The sequence below is a fragment of the Dendropsophus ebraccatus genome, chromosome 6 (genome assembly GCF_027789765.1).
Source record: "Dendropsophus ebraccatus isolate aDenEbr1 chromosome 6, aDenEbr1.pat, whole genome shotgun sequence".
Classification (NCBI taxonomy): Eukaryota; Metazoa; Chordata; class Amphibia; order Anura; family Hylidae; genus Dendropsophus; species Dendropsophus ebraccatus.
In genome coordinates this window covers 16,404,986-16,427,773 of record NC_091459.1, presented here as the reverse complement: position 1 = coordinate 16,427,773, position 22,788 = coordinate 16,404,986, and the positions used below count along the sequence as shown (strand labels likewise).

Genomic DNA, 22,788 nt, shown 5'->3' with positions numbered 1-22,788 from the left:
ATTATTTTTGCAGGTCAATGACATAAATTTTGAAAACATGAGCAACGATGATGCTGTAAGAGTCCTTAGGGAAATTGTGCACAAGCCGGGGTAGGTCGATTGTAACAAGTATTATTTCCGTTCTATACCACATTATCGCTGTTGTCGTTGTTTAATAGAAAAGGTGCTGATAAAAATTAATGTCCCATGTAAACAAAGGATATGTTCACCAGTTTCTTAGGTGGTTCATGACCTCCTTACTTCAGTGGGGACTAGGAGAAGTGGGTGCTTTCTGAGCAACTGATCACTGACATCTTGTATTGTTCCTTGTGGGTGCTTTTAGTTTTGATTTTTGTAGTTTGTGCATTATTTAAAGGGGTTCTCCAGCAAATAAAAATAATTATATAGATATATATAGATATTATTAATTTATTTATTTTTTCAAATCAACTGGTGTCAGAAAGTGCCAAAAAATTGTAATTTACTTCTATTAAAAAATTAAGTCTTCAAGTACTTCTCAGCTGCTGTATGTCCTGCAGGAAGTGGTGGATTCTTTCCTGTCTGAAATTGCTCTCTGCTGCCACCTCTATCCGTAACAGGAATTTTCCAGAGTAGTAGCAAGTCCCCTTGCTCACTGATTACACAATTTCTGAAAGAAATATCTACACTATTAGATACAACATTTCATTACCATATTCCTTATACTTCTGTTCTTGGGCATTCATTTAATCCCACATCGTATTTTGTTTTGCAAAATCGCAACGATTGCAAAATTATCTTTAACAAGGCAATGGAAATCCCCCTCCATACCCACTATTGGTGATATATGAAGAGGCTATAGCTTTTGGCAATAACTCTATTAAGAAATTTCAGTAATTGTGGTCGCCCTGGACGTCCATACTTATCACAATAACTTTTCACACACTTGTGCAAAATTTTGTTAAATTATACATGCCTTATCTTTTGAATTACATGGTTATTTGATGTAATACTTACATTATTGCTTGTTATGATTCTTTTAGCTTTCTGTTTGTTATGGTCCGTCCAATATACTGTTTAATGTTTTATGGCTAATTATGAAAATTTGTTAAAATCAAATAAAATATATTGAAACAGAAAACTTTTCTCCTGCTCTCCAGAATAGAAAGAATACACCACTTTCTGAAGCAGCTGAAAAGTACAGGATAACTTGATTTTTTTTTAATAGAAGTAAATAACTAATTTTGTTTACTGACCTGACCGAGCTACAGGTATAATAAGAAATGTCATTTTGTCCATTTCATTGTAGGCCCATTACTCTTACTGTTGCTAAGTGCTGGGATCCCTCTCCTCGTGGTTGCTTTACTTTGCCAAGAAGTAAGTTCCAAATAGTAACTTAAGTCAAGTTATTATTTATTTTTTTTTTTTTTGCTGTAACATTTGCAACTTTTCTGTATTTTTGTACAAGGATCGTAAGTATTGAGCAAAAAAAATAGCAAATTTTTTATACCAGTTTCCTGGTGTAAGCATTGCTTCCATTCCCCCATAATTTTGATGCTAGTTTTTGGCTATGTTCACACAATGCACTTTTTGTGAAAAGAACATCCGTTTTCAATTGGCACAAAGGCTGTTCTTTTCATGAAGTAATGATCTGCATTGAATTCAATGCAAACAACAACCGTTGTTTCACACAGTGTATTGAACAACGTCCGTCGAAATAATGATCGTGTCAATTATTTCCAGCCGTTGTCCATAGACTTCAATGCAATTTTCATTTAAAACGCCTGCGTTTGTTTTGAGTGCCAAATAACGCCCGTGGTTTATACGTTGTGTGAACATAGCCTTTTAATGTACTTAGTACTGGAATATTCTGCTTGAACTTTTTTCTTATTTACTGCTTTTATAGCAAAAATTTCATAACCTTGATATGCATTCCCAATCCTATTGCCTTCATGATCTTTAGTCATCACCGTCTTTCTGCTTGATGGTTTTCTATCCCATCTTACATGTGCGCTCTTTGCTTCCCGACAGGTGAACCAGTCAGGCCCATTGACCCGGCAGCTTGGGTTTCTCACACCGCAGCAATGACTGGTACCTACCCAGCCTATGGAATGAGTCCGTCTATGAGTACAATAACTTCGACCAGCTCCTCCATAACCAGTTCTATACCTGAAACTGAACGTAAGTGACTGACATGGATTTTGTATTTAGAAGGAAATTTTTATACTAAAATGAAGTGACCATTGTATCTTACCAAGCTTTTAATTTGTTTCCTCCCAAGGCTTCGATGACTTTCATCTGTCCATACATAGTGACATGGTAACAATCGTAAAAGCAATGAGCTCACCAGAATCTGGTCTGGAGGTGCGGGATAGGATGTGGCTTAAAATTACCATTCCCAATGCATTTATTGGTAAGTAAGGTAGTGGTGACCAAGGGATGCAGTTTATATATGTTTTCATTTGTTAGCTTTTTATTTATTTAACAAACTGCAGCAATAGATTACAATTTTTATTTTTTTATTTTTTGCTAGGGATAATACATAATTTACAGGTTTTTTGTTTTTGTGTTTTTTTCCTGTTTAGGCTCTGATGTGGTAGACTGGCTGTATAATCATGTGGAGGGCTTCACGGATCGCAGGGAAGCAAGGAAATATGCCAGCAATCTTCTAAAAGCTGGCTACATCCGCCATACAGTCAATAAAATCACTTTCTCCGAGCAATGTTACTACATTTTTGGAGATCTTTGTGGCAGTATGTACCTTTTTTTTTATCCTGCCTTTCACACGTTATATGTTCTGTATGATTCTCTTGTAACAGGATGGGAATTTAAAATAAGATTGTATGATTTCTGGGGGCTGTGTGAATCACTAAAATATGCTATTGAGTATCCTTATTCTTTTCACCTTTTGACCCCTGCGTGGAGAAATTTGAATGAATCGCCAGTTGAGCTTGTGTGAAAGCTATAGGGCTATATGGACATCATAAAGAAGGGCAACCCCCTCTATTAGCCAAAGCGATGACCTGTTTAAGGAGAGACTGTCAGTAGGTTTAGTGTGTCCTTTCTCAGGGTAGCATAAACTAGCGACAGAGAAGGTGAACAGAATGATGTATCACTTACTTTGTTCTGTGCAGCTGATCCAGAGTTCTCCTCCTAAATAACATGGACAATAAGTAGTCCTCTCCATTATGTGCATGAGCCCAGTAGTCCTGGATATTCATGAGAAGCAGAAAACTCTGCTCACCAGCTGCTGATTGGCCGTGCCCGCTAATACATTAATCAGATGCAGCTGTCAAACATGACAGCTGCATCTGATTACCGGACGCAGCTTATCCCTGGCGTCTAGTATATGGGTAAAAAAAAAAAAAAAAAAAAGTATTGTTATAAGTAAAAAAGCCCCCTCCCCTAATAAAAGTCTGAATCACCCCCCTTTCCCCATGTTTTAAATAAAAGTAAATAAATAAATGAACATGTTTGCTATCGCCGCTTGCGTAATCGCCCGAACTGTTAATTACATTCACTGATCTCGCACGGTAAATGGCGTAAGCGCAAAAAAATCCCAAAGTGCAAAATTGCGATTTTTGGTCGCATCAAATCCAGAAAAAATGTAATAAAAAGCGATCAAAAAGTCGTATATGCGCAATCAAGGTACCGATAGAAAGTAAACATCATGGCGCAAAAAATGCCCCATAGACCAAAGGATAAAAGCGTTATAAGCCTGGGAATAGAGCGATTTTAAGGAACGTATATTTGTTAACAATGGTTTGAATTTTTTACCGGCCATCGGATAAAAGAAAAGTTATACATGTTATATATCATTTTAATCGTAACGACTTGAGGAACATGCATAACAAGTCAGTTTTACCCCAGGGCGAATGGCGTAAAAACACATCTCCCCCCCCCCCCCCCCCCCCCCCCAAATAAAAGAAATGCGTTTTTTTGTTCAATTTTACCTCACTTTGAATTTTTTCCTGGTTTCGCAGTGTAATTTATGCAAAAATTCAGCCTGTCATTGCAAAGTACAATTAGTGACGCAAAAAATAAGGGCTCATGTGGGTTTCTAGGTGGAAAAATGCAAGTGCTATGGCCTTATATACACAAGGAGGAAAAAACGAAAACGCAAAAACGAAAATTGGCCCTGTCCTTAAAGGGTTAAAGAAAACCTGTGTCCCCCCTCCTGACCTTTTTTTTTTTTTGTAGTTAAGTACTTGTATTTCTAGTGGGAAAAAAAATCGGAAACATCTTTTCTTGGAGATCCGTGTTCTCCTTTTCCTCAGAAATGAAGTACCAGATTGTGTAAGGTCATGTCCTCAACTGATAACACCCAGTTGACTAGTTCCGGTTTTTAGTACAAATAAGAGAACAACTGCACAAAACTCAGCTAGAAGAGAAGTTGCTGTAGAATTCCCATTGTATTTACTAAATCGAGCAGCAGAGAAGAGTCCACAGCAATGTTCGTCCGAAACCAAACACTCTGTATTTTCATCCTACTCTCTGGAGAAGTTAGTTGCAGCCCTAGGGAGTCCTGGAAAAAAGGGTAAAGCCTATGGTAGTATTTATGTTTTCCTGGCAGCCCAAGGGCTGCATCCAACAGCTCCAGGCGCTGGGAGTCAAATGCCAAGTGTTTCAAGAGAGCTTGTGTAAGCTTTACACCAGATGGTATAAAGCCCCATCCTGTCTCTTTAAGGAGTGTGTCGAAGATGCCAGCAAGCAGCAGGCACCTATGAACACCTTTGGTGGGGTGTCAGGTTATTAAACCCTTTTGGGAGACAGTTAGAGGGATTCTAGAGAAAGTGGTTAACAGGAGCATTGAGCTGTCGGCCAGCCTTATTCTGCTTTGGCTGCCCTCCAAGGGTCTCCTTCCCTGTAACAAGGATTTAGTAACCCAGCCAAGCTATTTGTCCCACTACATTGGAACTCACAGCCGGGCCCCATCAATATCAGAATGGGAATTAACGTGTGATCAGTTAGCCATGCTAGAAGAGCTGTGGCGCTGGAAAGGGGCTCACATTATCAGTTATCAAAAATATGGCAACCCTGCATTATATTAAATTAATTTGGTCCCTGTCACTCTCTTCTTCTGTCTCTGGTTGTAAGCCCTATGGGTCTCATAGGTTCTCTGGTATGGTTGTACTATGGCCTACTGGAATATTATCCCTATCACTTTCTGCTCAATCACCCTTGTTTATATATGGCAAAACATGATATTACTGGATACCCGTTCTTGGTGTTGTAATGTTTCTCTGTTTGCTCCACCTCATACCTCACCCCGCTTCTTTGTCTTCCACTAAACCTCTCAATCATGTATTTGTTAACTGCAAAATATAAACTTTTTTTGTTTGTTTGTTCTGTTTATTAGACATGGCAAATCTTTCCCTTAATGATCATGACGGCTCCAGTGGGACATCAGATCAAGACACATTGGCTCCTCTTCCACATCCCGGAGCTGCCCCCTGGCCCATGGCTTTTCAGTATCAGTACACATTGCCTCATCCTTACAGCCCACACCCAGGATTTCCAGAACCTGGTTATAGCTATGGAGGTGGTAGTGCTGGTAGTCAGCACAGTGAAGGTAAGTGTTTACATAAAAACCTTTAGAAACTATGGTGCTTTACAATGAATACAGCTAAAATCCCTCTCAGTCTTTAAATTTTAGGTATTGTGGTTAAAGAGGTTGTCCAGAAAAAAATGACTTTTCCCCTATGCACAGGATAGTGTAAAAGAAGTAGTTTGCGGAGGGTCTGTCTTCTGTACTCCCCGTTGATCTCCACATTGGGCCCGCAGGCTCGGTTAGGCTGTATTCATGCGTTCCGTGTTCTGCATGGAACACGGACATGGAATGCATGTAACAGACTCCGTTCTGGACGTATATCGATCAGGAGAACAAGTCGGGAGTGGACCTTTCTAAGCGTGGTCCTCTCCTGTCTCTGTGTCACAGGATCAGTAGGGCTCCATAGTCTTATATTATAAGCCTGATCGATCATGAGATACAGCTATATTGTCTGCAATGGGTAAAAGTGACTGTGTTGATGTGTTTGCTTCAGTCTCAAATCTTGTGATGTTTTTCTGCTTGTTACAGGTAGTAGAAGTAGTGGCTCAAATCGCAGCAGTACAGAAAAGAGGAAGGACAGAGACCCTAAGGCGGGTGACTCAAAATCTGGAGGGAGTGGAAGCGAGTCAGACCACACTACACGTAGCAGTCTACGCAGAGACAGAGCAGCAAGTGAACGCTCAGTACCAGCAAGTGAACACAGCCACAGGAGCCACCACTCCATAGCACACAGCATCCGGAGCCACCATACACACCAGTCTTATGGTCCTCCAGGGGTGCCTCCTCTATATGGTCCTCCAATGATGATGATGCCAGCTCCACCTCCAGTCATGGGCCCCCCAGGAGCCCCACCAGGCCGTGATTTAGCCTCCGTCCCACCCGAACTCACCGCTAGTAGACAGTCCTTCCGCATGGCTATGGGAAATCCCAGTGAGTTCTTTGTGGATGTTATGTGAGCAAAATTTACGTCGATGGCCCTGTTTTTAGCAAGTTTTTTGTTTTCTAATTATTATTTACATCCCGATACTAAATACAGAAATGGAAAGGCCAGCACGATTCCGCTAAGATGTATGTGTGATGTTCGCACGGACCCTCACACCTGCCACTAATCCATGCACCTAATCTTGTCAGATCCCGCTCCAGACTGTGTGTTTGTGCAGAGGGAGGAGGCGGGCGGCCCCATTCTTGCCTGGTTGCTTGGCTTTTGTAACAGATTGATTTTAACAAAATTAATATTGCATCTGTTTAAAAAAAAAAAAAAAAAAAAAAAACAACCGCCAGTAATGGAATGGATTTGCTTGTATTGCTTTTTTTTTTTTTTTTTTTTTTTTTTCCTTTACAACTGTGTTTCTTTTATTAAGCAGCCAAGAATTCGGGGGTCTTTGACTTTCTCTGAGCAAGTTGCCAGTGAAAGTGCATGATCCTCAGTCGGAGGGTATCCCTTCCTTGAACATATCACGGCGTCATTATATAGACGAAGAGAATCCATTACCACGGGAAGAGTTTGGTCTTTAAGTAGAAGACGACTGATTTGGAGTTGAAGCACCACAAGCCTTACATATTCATAAACCACAAAGAACGTGACTATATTGCCTTTTGGAGTGCCATGCTTTTTTCTTATTCCAGATATAAACTGATGTGCATCAAACCTCATACACTCATATCTACTCTTGCAATGAATTCAGTCCTTGTAGCTCCCTTTTCTAAAAGTTACCTGTTTTTGAAGAGTAGTCGGGATCATCCTGTTTTGTACACCTTTCCTGTCCGGGAGGCCTGCTATTTCCCCCCCCCCCCCCCCCTGTTTTATTATTGTGTTGCAGATATATTGCACATCCTACAGGCAGCAAAAAAAGAACTAATACCTCTTTTTAGAAGGCCTGTGGTTGATATGTACATTTTAAACACTACATTTTTTTTATTTTAGTATTATTAAAAAAAAGACATTTTCCTATGTATTCTTCCATCACCTTTCTAAGGATACCCAGATATGGTGCTATGAAAATACAAAAAAAAAAGAGATATATATAATATTTTTTTTCTCCCTCCCAGCAACACTACATAAAGGCACAATAGGGGCTAGTGGCAAATAGATTGTACTTCCACTGACTTTTTAACTTTTTTCATAATTTTCATAGTTTTTCATACTTAAAAACTGACCGGACAGCACAGAATGGCACAATTGTAGAAAACTTGCCTTAGCATCTACCCAAAGGGAGACTTGTGTTGTGCACAAGGTCTGCTCCCACTTTCTAGGCTCTGCAGTGGACTGATGCATTGCTGCAACATGGGTGTCTGGGAGCAACACACATTGAGCAGAACTGTGAGCAGGAGCCTGTGTTTTCATGTTTTTTTTTTGTTTTTTTTTTTCATTGCTTTGTTGCACTGAGATGTTTCTGCTGCAATAAATCTACACACATTTTATGTCTTGTCCTATGTTCTTGTGGGAGAATGTCTAAGTTTTTTTTAAGAGAGCACTACATAAACAGCGTTGTTAAATTACGGTTTATTTTGCAGCACGTTGCAGTATTACGATAGGTGAAGGTTTTTTTGTTGGAAAGCAAAATTACATTAGAGCATATGTGTTCTGTCTTAGATTGTTCAACTAGCAGCAGGAAATGTTACCTGCATGTTACTGACTACTGAAGCCAATCAGGGGTTACATGTCCAACATGGTAAAGTGGTAGTTCACCCCCCCAAAAAAAAATATTTCTTTTAAATCAACTGAAGCCAGAGATTTGTAATTTACTTCTATTTAAAAATTACCAGTCTTCTAGTACTTATCAGCTGCTGTATGTCCTGCAGGAAGTGGTTTATTCTCTCCAGTCTGACACAGTGCTCTCTGCTGCCACCTCTGTCCGTGTCAGAAACTGTCCAGAGCAGAAGAGGTTTTCTATGAGGATTGCTGCTGCTATGGACAGTTCCTGACATGGACAGAGGTGGCAGCAGAGAGCACTGTCAGACTGGAGAGAATACACTGCTTCCCGCAGGATTTTTTAATAGAAGTAAATTACAAATCTCTTTTTGACACCAGTTGATTTGAAAGAAAAAAAACTTTGGAACTTAAAGCGACTCCGTACCGACAATCTGACCCCCCCCCCCCCCCAAACCACTTGAACATCAGATAGCTGCTTTTAATCCAAGATCTGTCCTGGGGCCCATTCGGCAGGTGATGCAGTTATTGTCCTAAAAAACGACTTTTAAACTTGCAGCCCTGTGTCAAACGGCCGGGACTAAGAATATCTGTGCACTAACTTTGCACCACCCCTCCGTCCCTCCTCCCCACCCTCTTCATCATTAGGAATGCCCCTAGAACATTTTCTCCTGTCTGAACATTGCACAGGTGCCTTAACGATCCAGCCCATGCCGTCCTTACACAGGTGATGAATAGGAGAAAATCTGCCTGGAGCATTCCTAATGATGAGGAGGGAAAGAGAGGGTGTGCCAGTCTAATGCATGGGTACTCTAAGGCATGGCCGTTGGGCACAGGGCTGCCAGTTTAAAAGTTGTTTTTTAGGACAATAACTTCACCATCTACTGAACGGACCCCAGGACAGATCTTGGATTAAAAGCCGCTATCTGACGGTGCAAGCGGTTTGGGGGGGGGGGGGTCAGATTGTGGGTACAGAGTCGCTTTAATCCGTGCCAAGTGGTCATGTGTCAGTAAGACAAGGAATTGCTCCCGGAAACTTAAATTTAAACCGCTGACGCTGGAGCAGGGTATTTAACAGGTAAGAAATGTTTGTCCTGTCATTTTACAATATTTCATGCATCTAGTTTACTGCTATATGGGTTACAGTTGATCATGCCATGCCTGGGTTATATATTTGCTGCATACAACATAAGATTTTTATTTTTTTGGATGTTTGATCACAAACTTGGTGTGAACAGAGCCTAAGGCTTTGTTCACACAGAGTAAAATTCCCGACAGCCTCAGGGTCATAATAGAAGAACATAGGACAGCGATCCATGGCGCAGAACAGCTGGACTGAAAGGGGGACGATATGGCAACCCTCACCTGGTTGTGTTGTGCTGGCAAGGAGGCACAACTCTCGAAATGGCATGAACTGCGTACCGCAACCACTCCCATACTCCACCAAGGGAATAATTAGCAAAAACAAACACCTCCAAACACCAACAACGGGTATCCAGACGCAGGTCCCACTAACAGTGATCCAATGAAAGAAGACCCATCATGTTTTGGAACCGTACCAGTTCCTTTTTCCTGACTCTTGACTCTGACTCTTGAAAAAGGAACTGGTACTGTTCCGAAACGTGTTGGGTCTTAATTATTATGAAACCACCATTAGTTGGATCTGCGCTTTGATACCCATTGTTGGTGTTTTAAAGGTGTTTGTTATTGCTCCGTGTCATAATGACAGTCTATGGGAAACTCGCGCTCCTCTTCTCTTCATGCTGAAGAATGGACATCTTTTTGATAAAGTTTTGAAAAGCACCTACAGCTAAGGAAACGTGCTGGTACATCACCCAGCACACTTCCCAAACATACCCCTGTACCCTCCGTGCCCTGCTTGATTAGCCTGTAATCTTTTATGAAGATAAAGACGTCGGTGCACCGCCGACGTGGAACGCACGTCCCAGGGGATGTTAGCAGAGCGAAACTTTCAGTCTCGTCCCTCTGGGCGTGATTACAATGCTCGGACCCGCCCAGGACCATGACTACTCACGCCCAGATGTCTACTTGCCCGCCATTAGCATACCGCGCGGGACTTCATAAATAGAAGATTACAGGCTAATCAAGTAGGGCAAGGAGGGTACAGGGGTATGTTTCGGAAGTATGCTGGGTGATGTACCAGCACGTTTCCTTATCTTTAGGTGCGATTTCAGCGTGATTGGTTCCCTTTAAATTGCAGCCATCCCCTCAATTTCAACAGTGTGTGAACATAGCCTTTCTGTGTTTTTCAATCCACTTTCGGGTTTTGGTTGCAAAATACTGAACAAAAATACTGTGTGTGAACTTTATTTATGATTAAATTGATTTAGGTGGTCGTCTGGCTCGGCTCTGTTCAGATATACACAAGTAAATGGAACTTGCCCTGTTTGTTTTATGAACAATAGACACTGTAGCACTCTAACATTTAATAAAATAAAAAAATACTATAACATTGAAAATTATTTAGTCTCTTGCCACCATCTTTAGGATATTCTTGTTATTAAATATTTAAAGCTCAAAAGAGAATAAATGCAGTGCTGGCAGACTGTGTGCGCCCCTACTCCATTCTGTAGGGCATGGGTCTCCAAACTGCGGCTCTCCAGCTGTTGTAAAACTACATTTCCCATCATGCCTGGGCAGTCAAATCCAAAGCTTTAGCTGGCCAGGCATGATGGGAGTTGTGGTTTCGCAACAGCTGGAGGGCCGCAGTTTGGAGAACCAACATTTTTCTTCTGTCCTCAGGATCAGTGACGTCCGAGTGGCTGAAACTCCACCAGTTCTCTATTCTGTATCCGCAGAATAGGGGATAACTTTTGGTCATAAGTATTTTCCTAGCAATTGTTGCAGATTGATGATACTAAAAGAAAATACAAAACAAAATAAGTGTAATGACGGCTGTTGGCATATTATTCTAGTTAAGCTTGACTGATTGCCCTTTTGGTCTTTAACTAAAAAATTCATTAAATTTATTTGATAAAAATGGTAAAAGGACAGTGAAAAAAGATAAACTGTTAAACTGTGAAAACCTCTGTTGATCAGAGCTGGCTGTTTGTTACAGCCTTTTGTTTTTCTATTTTATTTTTGCTAAGATTAGCATGGCTTTATTTTTAAACAAAAAGAAGGCAAATCTATCAGGAATATATATATATATATATATAAAAAAATTTTATTTATTTATTTTTTACTGATTAGCCCTGTTCTGCAGATATGGCTGAATTAGCGTGTATGATAGCAATGGGACACCAAATAAGCTAATTAGCATTTAACTAAATATTTTAGCTGGAGAAGGGGGTGGTTTGTCTCCGAATGATTGGAACTGCTGTAGTTCAGATCAGTAAGTATATGGTAAGTATATGGAAAAACTTCTATCAGCAAATTTTCTAATAGTTGCTTCAATAAATAGATTAAATATACACTGTTAAAAAAAAAAAGGGGAACAAATAGAATTAAATCATACAATGTAATGACAAGTCAATTGCTCTTCTGTAAAACAGACCTGTCAAGTTGTGAAGCAATACTGTTTGTGAATCATTGTCTCCTGCTATGGAACAGACAACAGATAGAACCTAGGGGCAATAGGCAATACCGTTCCTATAAGGCTTTGTTTACATATGCATTCACATTGCATTTTCATCATTTATTTGTAGTAATGAATCATTTCATTATTGTTATTAATCATTTAATTGCCGTCCGGCACATTCTTTATTGCGTTAAAGCAATGAATCTTCAGTGTGTGAGAACATACCCTCAAAGGTGTGGTTCTACAGGTGGTGACCACAGACTATTTCTCTGTTCTTATCCTTTTTTGCTTTTTTTTTTTTATTTGGTCACTTTTGTATTTATAGCTGCTACCCCTAGCGGTAGCATGAGGCAGTGTCTACAACCCACACAGGTGGCTCAGGTAGTGCAGTTTATCCAGGCTGGCACATCAATGCGAGCTGTGACAAGAAGGTTGGCTGTGTCAGCCAGCACAGTGTCCAGAGCATGGAGCAGATACCAAGCGAGGAGGAGGTCATTGGAGGGCAACAACCTAACAGCAGGACCACTACCTCCTCCTTTGTACAAGGCGGAACAAGAGGAGCAGTGTCAGAGCCCTGCAAAATGACCTCCAGCAGCCACTAATATCCATGTGTCTGCTAAGAGAATGGACATGCTGTCTAATGCGTCTGCAATTCTGACCACACAGAATCTGACATCTGGCCCACTGCCTACATTTAGTTCCACCAAACTATGGACATCATTGGTACCTGGAGAAGTACCTCATGTTGTGTGACCTCTGTTCCAGAAAGGTACTTGGCTATAAGCCATACATTTTTTAGAACTTTATAATTCCTTTAAAGCTTACTTGTCAGCAGTTTTGTGTTGCTGACAGGCCTAAACCGAGGTAGTGTAGAGGAGTCCAACCAGATCTGGTGTCTCAGCAATGCAGCTTGCATTATCATGGTGAACAATGTGAAGCTCTTCAAAAGTGACTAGGAGACTGACTCTCGTACAGTGCATATGGAAAGTAGACACCCTTTAAATTGTTCACTCACAGCCATTTGGTAAGTTCAAAGAAGTTCATTTTTTTCCTCATTTGTGTACAATTTGCACCCCATCTTGACGGGAACAAAAAAATTTGGGGATTTGGGGATCCTCTGCTATTCTTTCCTGCACATTCTCTCAGGTTGCATGGTGAACATTGGTGGACGCCATTTTGAAGTCTCTCTATAGATGCCCATTTGGGTTTAGGTCCAGTCAAGAATGGTCACAGAGTTGTTCTGAAGCTGCTGCTTTGTTGTTTTAGCTGTGTGCTTAGGGACATTGTTTTGTTGGGAGATGAACCCTCGGCCCAGTCTGAGGTCCAGAACACTCTGGAAGAGGTTTTCATCCAGGATATCTTTGTACTTGGCCTCATTCATCTTTCCCCCCATAGCAGGATGCTGCCACCGCCATGTTTCACTGTTGGGATTGTTTTGGGCAGGTGAGCAGTGCCTGGTTTTCTCCACACAAAGATCATTCGTATTAACACCAAAATCTTTGTCTCATCAGACCTGATAATCTGGGAATTCACGTGTTTTTTTTTCATATGTCTTCCACTGAGGAGAGGCTTCTGTCGGCACACTCTGCCATAAAGCCCCGACTGGTGGAGGGCTGCAGTGATAGGTGACTTTGTGGAACTTTCTCCCATCTCCCTACCGTATCTCTGGAGTTCCACCACAGTGATCTTGGGGTAGTTCTTTACCTCTCTCACTAAGGTAAAGATGAAGGCGGCAAAGTACTGAGAGATCCTTGTTGAAAACCTCTTCCAGAGTGCTGTGGACCTCAGATTGGGCCAAAGGTTTATCTTCCAACAAGACGAGGGGAAATTTATCATACTGACTTAAAGAAGAATTGGCTCAGTTGCCCCTAGCAACCAATCAGATTCCACCTTTCATTTTCCAAGGAATCTGTGAGGGAAGAAAAGTTGAATCTGATTGGTTGCTAGGGGCAACTAAGCCAATTCTACTTTACACCTCTTTGATAAATTTCCCCTAATGACCCTAAGCACACAGCTAAAATAACAGTGTCTTCTGAACAACTCTGTGACCATTCCTGACCTAAACCCAATTGAGCATCTCTGGAGAGACTTGAAAATGGCATCCACCAATGTTCACCATCAAACCTGAGGGAACTGGAGAGGATCCTCAAATCCAGGTGTTAAAAAACTTGGTGCATCTTTCCCATGAAGACTCCTGGCTGTACTAGCTCATAAGGGAAGAGGAGGCTTCTACTCAATACTGAGCAAAGGGTCTGAATTAGGGATGGTCCGAACTCTCGCCAATGATTCTCTCTGTCTTCCACCTCCGTGCAGAGGGTGGATACAGCCGGAGGACCGCCTGGAAAACTGGGATATAGCCATAGGCTGTATTCCAGTTTTCCAGGCGGTCCTCCGGCTGTATCCACCCTCTCCACGGAGGTGAAAGATAGCGGGAATCATTGCCGAGAGTTCAGGTTCGGATCATCCCTAGTCAGAATACTTATGACCATGGCCGAGGGAAAAGACGTCCACTCACCTCCCCGGCTCTAGCGGCTGGTCCCGCATCGCGGTGCCCGGTTCCCGGCCGCTTCCGGGTGTCTGACACGGGCCTGAGACGTAACGTCTCAGGTCCGCTCAGCCACTCAGTGAAGGAGGCGGGATCTGAGCGTACTTGAAACGGATCCCGCCTCCTTCACTGAGTGGCTAAGTGGACCTGAGACGTCATATCTCGGACCCGCGTCAGACACTAGGAAGCGGCCGGGCACCGGAGCGCCGCGATGTGGGTTCCGCCACTGGAGCCAGGGAGGTGAGTGGACGTCTTTTCCCTCGGTCACCTCCTCCCCAATCCCAGCAAAAAAGTGCCCCCACCCCCCGCTGGAGTACCCCTTTAACTCCTTTCAAGTGTTGCTTATTCTCCCAGATACAACAGCTACAATGCTCTCGAGCACTTATGACACCTAAGAGAACAGCCTGCCTCCTAGGCACTTACAGTAGCCAGGAGCTTCAGCAGTATTCATCTCTTTCAGGCTGCATTAGGGTATGTGCACACTAAGTAATTTTGACGAAAAACTCCATCACGGAATTCCCAGCTCGTGTCTCCGCCCGTGTCATAGACTCTATTCTATGCACAGGTGGATTCTTTCATCCGTCCAAAGAATGAACTTGATCTGAGAATTCTGCAACAGAGTTTCCATCAGAATTACTCAGTGTGCACATACCCTTACGTAGACATCAACTACAGCTGGATTCTTTGACCTCTCTATAGGCTTGTCAGCAGCTTTCATAGCTCAAAATTGCCAACAGATCTACTTTGAGGGTATGTTCACGCTACGGAACATATGCAGAAAGTTCAAGTGGAGTCGGCCTGGCAGACTTCACTTGATGTTTTGCCATTTCCCATTGACTCAATCATATTCTCAAGCGCAATCTGCTGTCCTTCTAAAGAATTGACAATATTAATTTGGACTGGCAGCTGATGGAGCTTGAGAAATTTATGAGTCAATGGGACAGGCGGAACTTTAAGGGGGCTCCGTAGTGTGAACATATACCCTAAGGATTTGCTTACATTTGCAATGGAGGGTCTTTCACATACGAGACTAGCACACCATGTAGTAATGTTTTATCTGGTAAAAAGATGCTGCTACACCAGTATGGAAACCAAAGAAACTCTGTTAGGAGTTGGTGTCCACCATGTGATGAATCAGATTAGAGATGAGCGAACCTTTCAAAAGTTCGGAACTGAACTTTAAAGGGGTTATCTAGTGCTACAAAAACATGGCCGCTTTCTTTCAGAGATAACATGACTCTTGTCTCCAGTTCAGGTGCGGTTTGCAATTAAAGGGGTTATCCAGCGCTACAAAAACATGGCCACTTTTCCCCCCTACTGTTGTCTCCAGTTCAGGTGTGGTTTAATTAAAGGGGTACTCCAGCAGTAGGGCACTTTTTCGCTGGCGCTCCGGTGCCCGGCCGCTTCCTGGTGTCTGACGCGGGCCCGAGGCGTGACAGGCTCAGATCCCGCCTCCTTCACTGACTGGCTGAGCGGACTTGAAACGGATCCCGCCTCCTTCACTGACTGGCTGAGCGGACTTGAGACGTCACGTCTCGGGCTTGCGTCAGACACCAGGAAGCGGCCGGGAACCTGAGCCCCGCGATACGGGACCCGCCGCTGGAAACGGGGAGGTGAGTGCCCGGTCCCAGTGAAAAAGTGCAAGCTGGAGTACTCCTTTAAGCTCAATTTACTTCAATGGAACTGAGTTTCAAAACCCCACCCAAACTGGAGACAACAGTAGGGGGAAAGGGGCCATGTTTTTGTAGCGCTTGGTAACCCCTTTAAGCTTCATTCACTTTATTGGAACTGAGCAGCAAAACCCCGCTTAAGCTGGAGACAAGAGTGGTGCTGTCTCTGGAAGAAAGTGGCCATCTTTTCCCTTTCGTCCCATTGGCATCACAACATATGGGGTATATTCGCCCCTGCGAGCCCCTGGGACGAAGGAATATTTAATGAAAAAAACTGAATAAATCTTTAATCCCCTCCTCCAGGTGGTATAAATAGGCTCCACCTCCCACAAACACCAGTCTTTTTTTGCTTCGCATCTGTTAGCCCTAGGGGACGTTTGTCCCTCCTCCTTATTAGTTCAGTTACCTGTGTGTTTTTCTTTCAGGATTGCTGCTGCTTCGCTGGATCCTGTTCAGGTAGTATGTTGGGACTAAGAGTATGCCTCTGAGAGTCCTGTTACCCATCTTAGCTCTGTTTGCTCGTGTAAGCGCTGTGTAGCTTATCCGAGCCGAGTACTTCCGGTTTTCGGCTGTGGAACGCATCTTGCGTTCCACCGCGCCGTCAGTGTGACGTCACTTCCGGGAGGCGGGTCCGGAGCACGCTCCGGCCTCTCGGAGGTATTTAAACAGGCCTGGAGAGAGGAGGAATGCTCTCCTCTGACTGTGTGCTGGTCTGAGTTCTGAGTAATCCTGCTGCTATTCCTGTGCGGTGAGCTAGATTCATCTATCTGCATAGTAAGTGCGTTGCTGCCACCAGGTGGCAGTTTTTGGTATTGCAGTAGCAGTTTGTATAGGAGCTATACAAGTACATTCATTACTGCTATTAATGGTGATTTTTTTCTCCAGATGTCTGAGATGGATACCAGCCCTGCGGGCAAAAGGGTCGCCAAGAGAAAACACTTCACTTGTGCAGACTGTGAAACTCCATTACCGGACGGCTATGAATACCGTACGAGGACATCTGATTCAGATAAGACTCATGAGGTTTTTTCTTCTGTATAGTTATGTATACCTATATATATTGCAGTACGATGTGCTTCTTGCCGACCTAAACCTAATGAGGAACCGGATGTGCAAGACGTGGTGGTATGGGTCAAGGACTATGTCCAAAAGTCTCTTGCGGTTAGTGAGTCTCGCCGCCCTTGTGCCAAGAAGAAGTCTAAAAGGAGCATTTCTCCTTCTACTTCTCAGCCTGTGAGTATTCTTACGGCTGTACATAGAGTTATTGAGAAATATATGTGTATATATATAGTTATATATATATGTATATATGTTCTTGTATCTTACCTTAGGGTTCTGAGTTGACTGGCATTGACGAGGCTAAATCATCTTCGTCGTCAGAATCCTCTTCTACTTCTGAAGACGAGAAGGAGCTGTTTAAGGGGTATTTTACAACTGACAGCATTTACAAGCTGCGTAAAGCTGTTCAGGCTGAGATACACCCTGAAGAATTAGAAGAGGATAAGGGCTCGTCCTCCTCTAGAAAGCCCAGGGCTTTTTCTGTAGGAGAGACTTCTCTATCTATGCTTCAAACAGAATGGAAGAAACCGGAAAAAGCTCCGGTTCTAAGTAAGAGGTTTAAGACCTTATATGTTCTTAAAGAAGAGCAATGTAAGGAATGGATGGAACCTCCGAAGGTGGACACGGCCATTGCCAAGCTATCTAAGCGTACTGTGCTGCCTGCAGAGGATGGATCCAACCTCAAGGATCCTATGGATAGAAGAGTAGAGGTGGCTCTAAAAAGATCTTATACGGCAGCGGCAGCCCAAGGGGCAGTCTCTATATCTTCATTCGAGGTTTCTAGAAGCCTACGAAGGTGGCTGGCCAAGGTCCAAGAAAATTTGGAGTCTGGAGCGAGCAGGGACAAGGTCCTTCGCTCCTTCAAGAAGGTCAATATGGCCATAGATTTTCTGTGCGATGCGGCGTCCCAAGGTACCAGGTTAGCATCTAAGTCTATGGCGCTATCGACCGCGGGTCGAAGAGCGCTATGGCTGAAACCATGGTTTGGGGATGCCAATTCCAAATTTCAACTCTGTAACATGGAGTTTCAGCCAGGCAGACTGTTTGGCTCGGAGCTTGACAAGCTCATGGAGGAGATGTCCGACAAGAAGGGGAAGTCTTTACCCCTTTCCTACAAGAGTCGTGACTCCTTTCGTAGAGCAAGGTCTCCTCAACGAGGCAAGGGGAGATATCAGTATAGAGGAAGAGGACGAAATTATCCCAGAAGAAATCCCGGAAAGCAGCAGGGCAAGGACACCAAGAAGCCCGACTTCTGACGCCAGAAGCATCCCGGTGGGGGGGCGTTTGAGTTTATTCCTTCCTGCATGGGAAAAGCTAATAAAAGATCATTGGGTGTTGAACATTATTCGAGAGGGTTACGTTCTTCATTTGTCTCCCCTTCCTCCCCCAAGATTTCTGCTTTCAAGAAATCTAAGACCAGAGAAACACGTGGTCTTGGAGAAAGAGATTCTTCACCTCTTATCTATAGAAGCACTGGAAGAGGTTCCCCTGTCCGAGGTCGGTCAGGGTGTTTACTCCCCAGTGTTTCTAGTGCCGAAGCCATCCGGAAGGTGGAGGCTTATTATAGATTTGCGATTTCTAAACAGATTTATCGTAAAAAGGAGGTTTCGCATGGAAAACATAAGATCCGTGAAGTCGATTCTCCAGGAGGGAGATTTCATGGCCACGATAGATCTGCAAGACGCATATCTTCATATTCCGATTCTGAGGGCTCACAGGAGATTCCTAAGAATCGCCATCCAACTCCAGGGAAAGGTAAGACACCTACAGTTCAGGGTTCTTCCATTCGGAATAACCTCGGCGCCCTTTGTTTTCACAAAGGTTGTGTCAGCCATGATGGTTCTGTTCCGTTTACAGGGGATAAAGATCATCCCCTACCTGGACGATTGGTTGATTATGACTCAGACTCAGGATCTTCTGAGAGTGCAGTTGAATTATGTCCAGGACATTCTTCAACAGTTGGGTTGGCTTATCAACCTAGAGAAGTCAGACCTAGTTCCATCCAGGACCAAGATTTTTCTAGGATTCCTAGTAGATTCTGCTCAAATGAGACTGTTCCTCTCAACTCCAGGACTTACACGCATCCAAGCGGGAGCTCAATTCCTTATCCCTCCTCGGCAAGTATCTGTAAGAACTTTAATGCGATTCCTGGGTCTCCTCACGTCAGCAGCGGACGCTGTGCCATGGGCCTTATGGCACATGAGATATCTTCAAAGAGAGACATTATCGGTTTGGAATCGGACACTAGAGGATTTGGATGCAATGCACGTCCTGTCTACCCAGACAAGACAGTCCCTAATGTGGTGGAGAGATGTCAATCATGGAATTTCAATTTCAGAACCACATTGGGTAACTATAACGACGGATGCATCAGGAACAGGTTGGGGAGCCCATCTGTCGGAGAGAACAGCTGCAGGTACATGGAATCAACAGGAGTCGGCCCTTCCTTCCAATGTGAGAGAACTCAGGGCAATTTATTTGGCTCTACTTCATTTTTCACCACTCATTTTTCACACTGCAGTCAGAATCAGGACAGACAACATAGCCTGTGTCGCCTACATAAACAAGCAGGGAGGTACCAGATCCCCTGCTCTACTCAAGGAAGTGGAGAAGATTTTTTGCTGGGCAGAAGCCAGGCTAACCAGATTGTCAGCAATCCATATCAGAGGTGTCCACAATACCTTGGCGGATCGACTGAGTCGAGGCCTTACAGTTCCAGGAGAATGGTCTCTCTCGAGGAGAGTGTTCATTCAGTTAACCCAGAGATGGGGGGTTCCTCAGATAGATCTTATGGCATCAGCAAGCAATGCCAAACTGAGGAATTTCTGTTCCCTTTACAGGGCAGACAATCCAACAATAGTGGATTCAATGACAATCCCATGGACATATCAACTGGCATATATATTTCCGCCAATAGCAATGATTCCCAGAGTTCTGACGAAGATCAGACTGGATCAAGCGTCAGTGATAATAGTAACCCCCTTCTGGCCGAAGAGGTCATGGTTCACCCTACTCATGAACATGAGCCAGGGAGAATTTTGGAGGTTACCCCTGCACCCAGATCTGATATCCCAGGGACATCACCTGTGCAGGGATCTAGCCAGCCTCAGCTTAACAGCTTGGAGGTTGAGGGGACCATATTAAATTCGGGGTTTTCGGAAAGGGTACTGCAAACCCTTTCCCATGCTCGTAGTGATGCCACCAATAAAGCCTATTCTCGTATCTGGAGGATTTTTCAAGTCTGGTGCGCTGGCAGAGGTATTGATATACAGAAACCGTCGATTCCACAGTTATTGGAATTTCTACAGGAAGGTTTCGACAAGGGGCTGAAGCCTAACTCCATCAAGGTGCAGATTGCAGCCCTTTCTGCTCATCTAAACTTCCGTTTATTTCAGTTTATTGACATTAAGAACTTTGTCAAAGCCATAACCAGATTAAGGCCTAATCTGGCAAGACAGGTAGACACTTGGGACCTGTCCTTTGTTTTGAGAAGATTGTGTCTACCTCCGTTCGAGCCTTTAGAGGAAGGGGAGTTGAAATTTCTCACTTTTAAGGTCGCCTTCCTATTAGCCATCACCTCTGCCAAGAGAGTTGGAGAACTGCAAGCCCTCGGCTCCACTCCGCCTTACGTAGTTTTTTCTCAGGATAAGGTTATCCTGAGATTTCTTCCAGGTTTTCTTCCGAAAGTGGCGTCATTTTCTAACATTAACCAGCAGGTAGTGTTACCAGTGTTTTCACCAGCAGGCTCGTCTGAGGAGAACTTGGACCTATCTCTGTTGGACGTTTCTCGAGCAATCAGAGTGTATCTCGAAAGAGTAAAGGAGTTCCGTAAAGAGGAAAATTTTTTCATCTTATTTGCAGGAAGAAACAAGGGGAAGAAGGCTTCAAAACCTTCTATTTCCAGGTGGATCTGTGATACTATTGCTTGGTGCTACTCATCTGCAGATCGGGATCCACCAGAGTTTACCAGAGCTCATTCTACAAGAGCGGTGGCCTCCTCCTGGGCGGAGCGTGCCTCCGTTTCCCTGGAGGACATTTGCCAGGCAGCAACCTGGTCTTCACTTACGACGTTTGTTAGACATTATAGGTTGGATTCTTCTTTTTCATCGAGAACGGCATTTGCAAAATCCGTTCTTAATGCGGCTGTAATTGATAACCCGCCCATTGGGGAGCATACTTGCTAATTCCCCATATGTTGTGATGCCAATGGGACGAAAGGGAAGCTAAAATTATAAAGTTAATTTGTTTTCCCTAAGACCCATTGGCATCACAAGACTCCCTCCCTTGTTTGTGATGCGTTATAATTCGACTGGTGTTTGTGGGAGGTGGAGCCTATTTATACCACCTGGAGGAGGGGATTAAAGATTTATTCAGTTTTTTTCATTAAATATTCCTTCGTCCCAGGGGCTCGCAGGGGCGAATATACCCCATATGTTGTGATGCCAATGGGTCTTAGGGAAAACAAATTAACTTTATAATTTTAGCTTTGTAGCTCTGGATAACCCCTTTAGGGTCTGTTTACACGTACAGACTCTCTGCGTATTTATCGCTGAGAGTTTCTCGCACATAAATCCACAGCGATACTGATTGCTATTAAGTCAATGTATGTGTATTCTCGCTGCGTGTATGGTGCGATTTTTACATGCGAGTTTTGATTTTCACATGATTTTCACAGGCAAGTTCAACACCACAAAAAACGCAGCTACTTTCATGCGAGTTTGATGTAAGTTCTGTGCGAGTTTTACGCAGCGAGTCTGTACAAAAGTCTACACAGCCAATCACAGGCTGATTAGGACAGCAGAGTATCATGGCCTGTGATTGGCTGGGCAGGCCTTCACCGCAGATGCCAGGATGGGACAAAAGAGCCACCGAGGGACAGCAGGAAGGTGACAACCCCTCCGAACTTTGCAGAAAGTTTGGTTAATTTGCGAATCAAACTTTTTGCAAAGTTCAGAACGAATCTGAGTTCAGGCGGCTCGGTTTGCTTATCTCTAAATCTGACACCACACTCCTCAGATTTATTTTTTTGTTCCTCCCTTACTATAAAGCGGTAAAACTAAAATTAATATGGCTGGAGAAACATGCAGCTGAGCATAACAGAGCTCAGCCAATCGCGGCTGAGCAGCTGATGATGTGCTGGAGGGGGGCCGGCATGAGAGAGGGGGGGGGGGGAAACATGGGGAAGGGGGCCATTCACTTAAATAACACAAATTACAATGTTGTATAACTTTGTAATGTGTTATTTAGTGAAAAAAATTTTTACACCGCACGACCCCGTTAATTATGATGTAGTGTGGTCCGAAATCTGATACTTTGGTTCTGGGAGGGATAGGGCCCTATTCTACCGGACGATTATCGTTTGCATAATCGTTAACGATTAACGATCTCAAATGACCGCTATTGCGAAAGACCTGAAAACAATCACTCATTTCTATGGAACGATAATCGTTCCTTATGATCGTAATTGCGATCGTTTTTCTTCCCTATTTATTTGCTATTGCGTTCGTATCTACTGCAAACGACCGACTGATGTCTTATTCAATGCGAACGATTTGCGAACGTTTTGCGAACGAGCAACGATAAAAATAGGTCCAGGTATTATAAAGCGACCAACGATTTCTCGTTCGGTCGTTAATCGTTAACTACATTTCAACCGAACGATTATCGTTTAGATTCGAACGATTTAACGATAATCTGAACGATAATCGTCCGGTGGAATAGAGCCCATAGTCTTGCAGCTTACCCTTCCCGTAGGGAACACAGGAATGTTGGGTTGTGCCTGGTGTCCATATGTATTGTATGGGGAGGCTGGAA

General features: G+C 43.4%; 1 protein-coding gene across 4 annotated transcripts in view; it reads left to right on the top strand.

The window, feature by feature from the left end:
• The window catches only part of DVL3 (dishevelled segment polarity protein 3), a 69,318-nt gene extending 61,388 nt beyond the window's left edge, over nucleotides 1-7,930 (top strand). For 2 of the 4 annotated variants that reach the window (XM_069974565.1, XM_069974568.1), the window contains 8 exons: nucleotides 14-90; nucleotides 1,268-1,335; nucleotides 1,990-2,139; nucleotides 2,240-2,371; nucleotides 2,544-2,711; nucleotides 5,318-5,530; nucleotides 6,038-6,439; nucleotides 6,871-7,930. In XM_069974565.1, coding sequence (XP_069830666.1) covers nucleotides 14-90; nucleotides 1,268-1,335; nucleotides 1,990-2,139; nucleotides 2,240-2,371; nucleotides 2,544-2,711; nucleotides 5,318-5,530; nucleotides 6,038-6,439; nucleotides 6,871-6,905 — 1,245 coding nt within the window. In that variant the 3' untranslated portion in view covers nucleotides 6,906-7,930. Of the gene's footprint in view, nucleotides 1-13; nucleotides 91-1,267; nucleotides 1,336-1,989; nucleotides 2,140-2,239; nucleotides 2,372-2,543; nucleotides 2,712-5,317; nucleotides 5,531-6,037; nucleotides 6,833-6,870 lie in introns of those variants that run through there. The other 2 variants (XM_069974566.1, XM_069974567.1) reach the window with 2 other exon arrangements.
• Nucleotides 7,931-22,788: the final 14,858 nt, after the last annotated feature.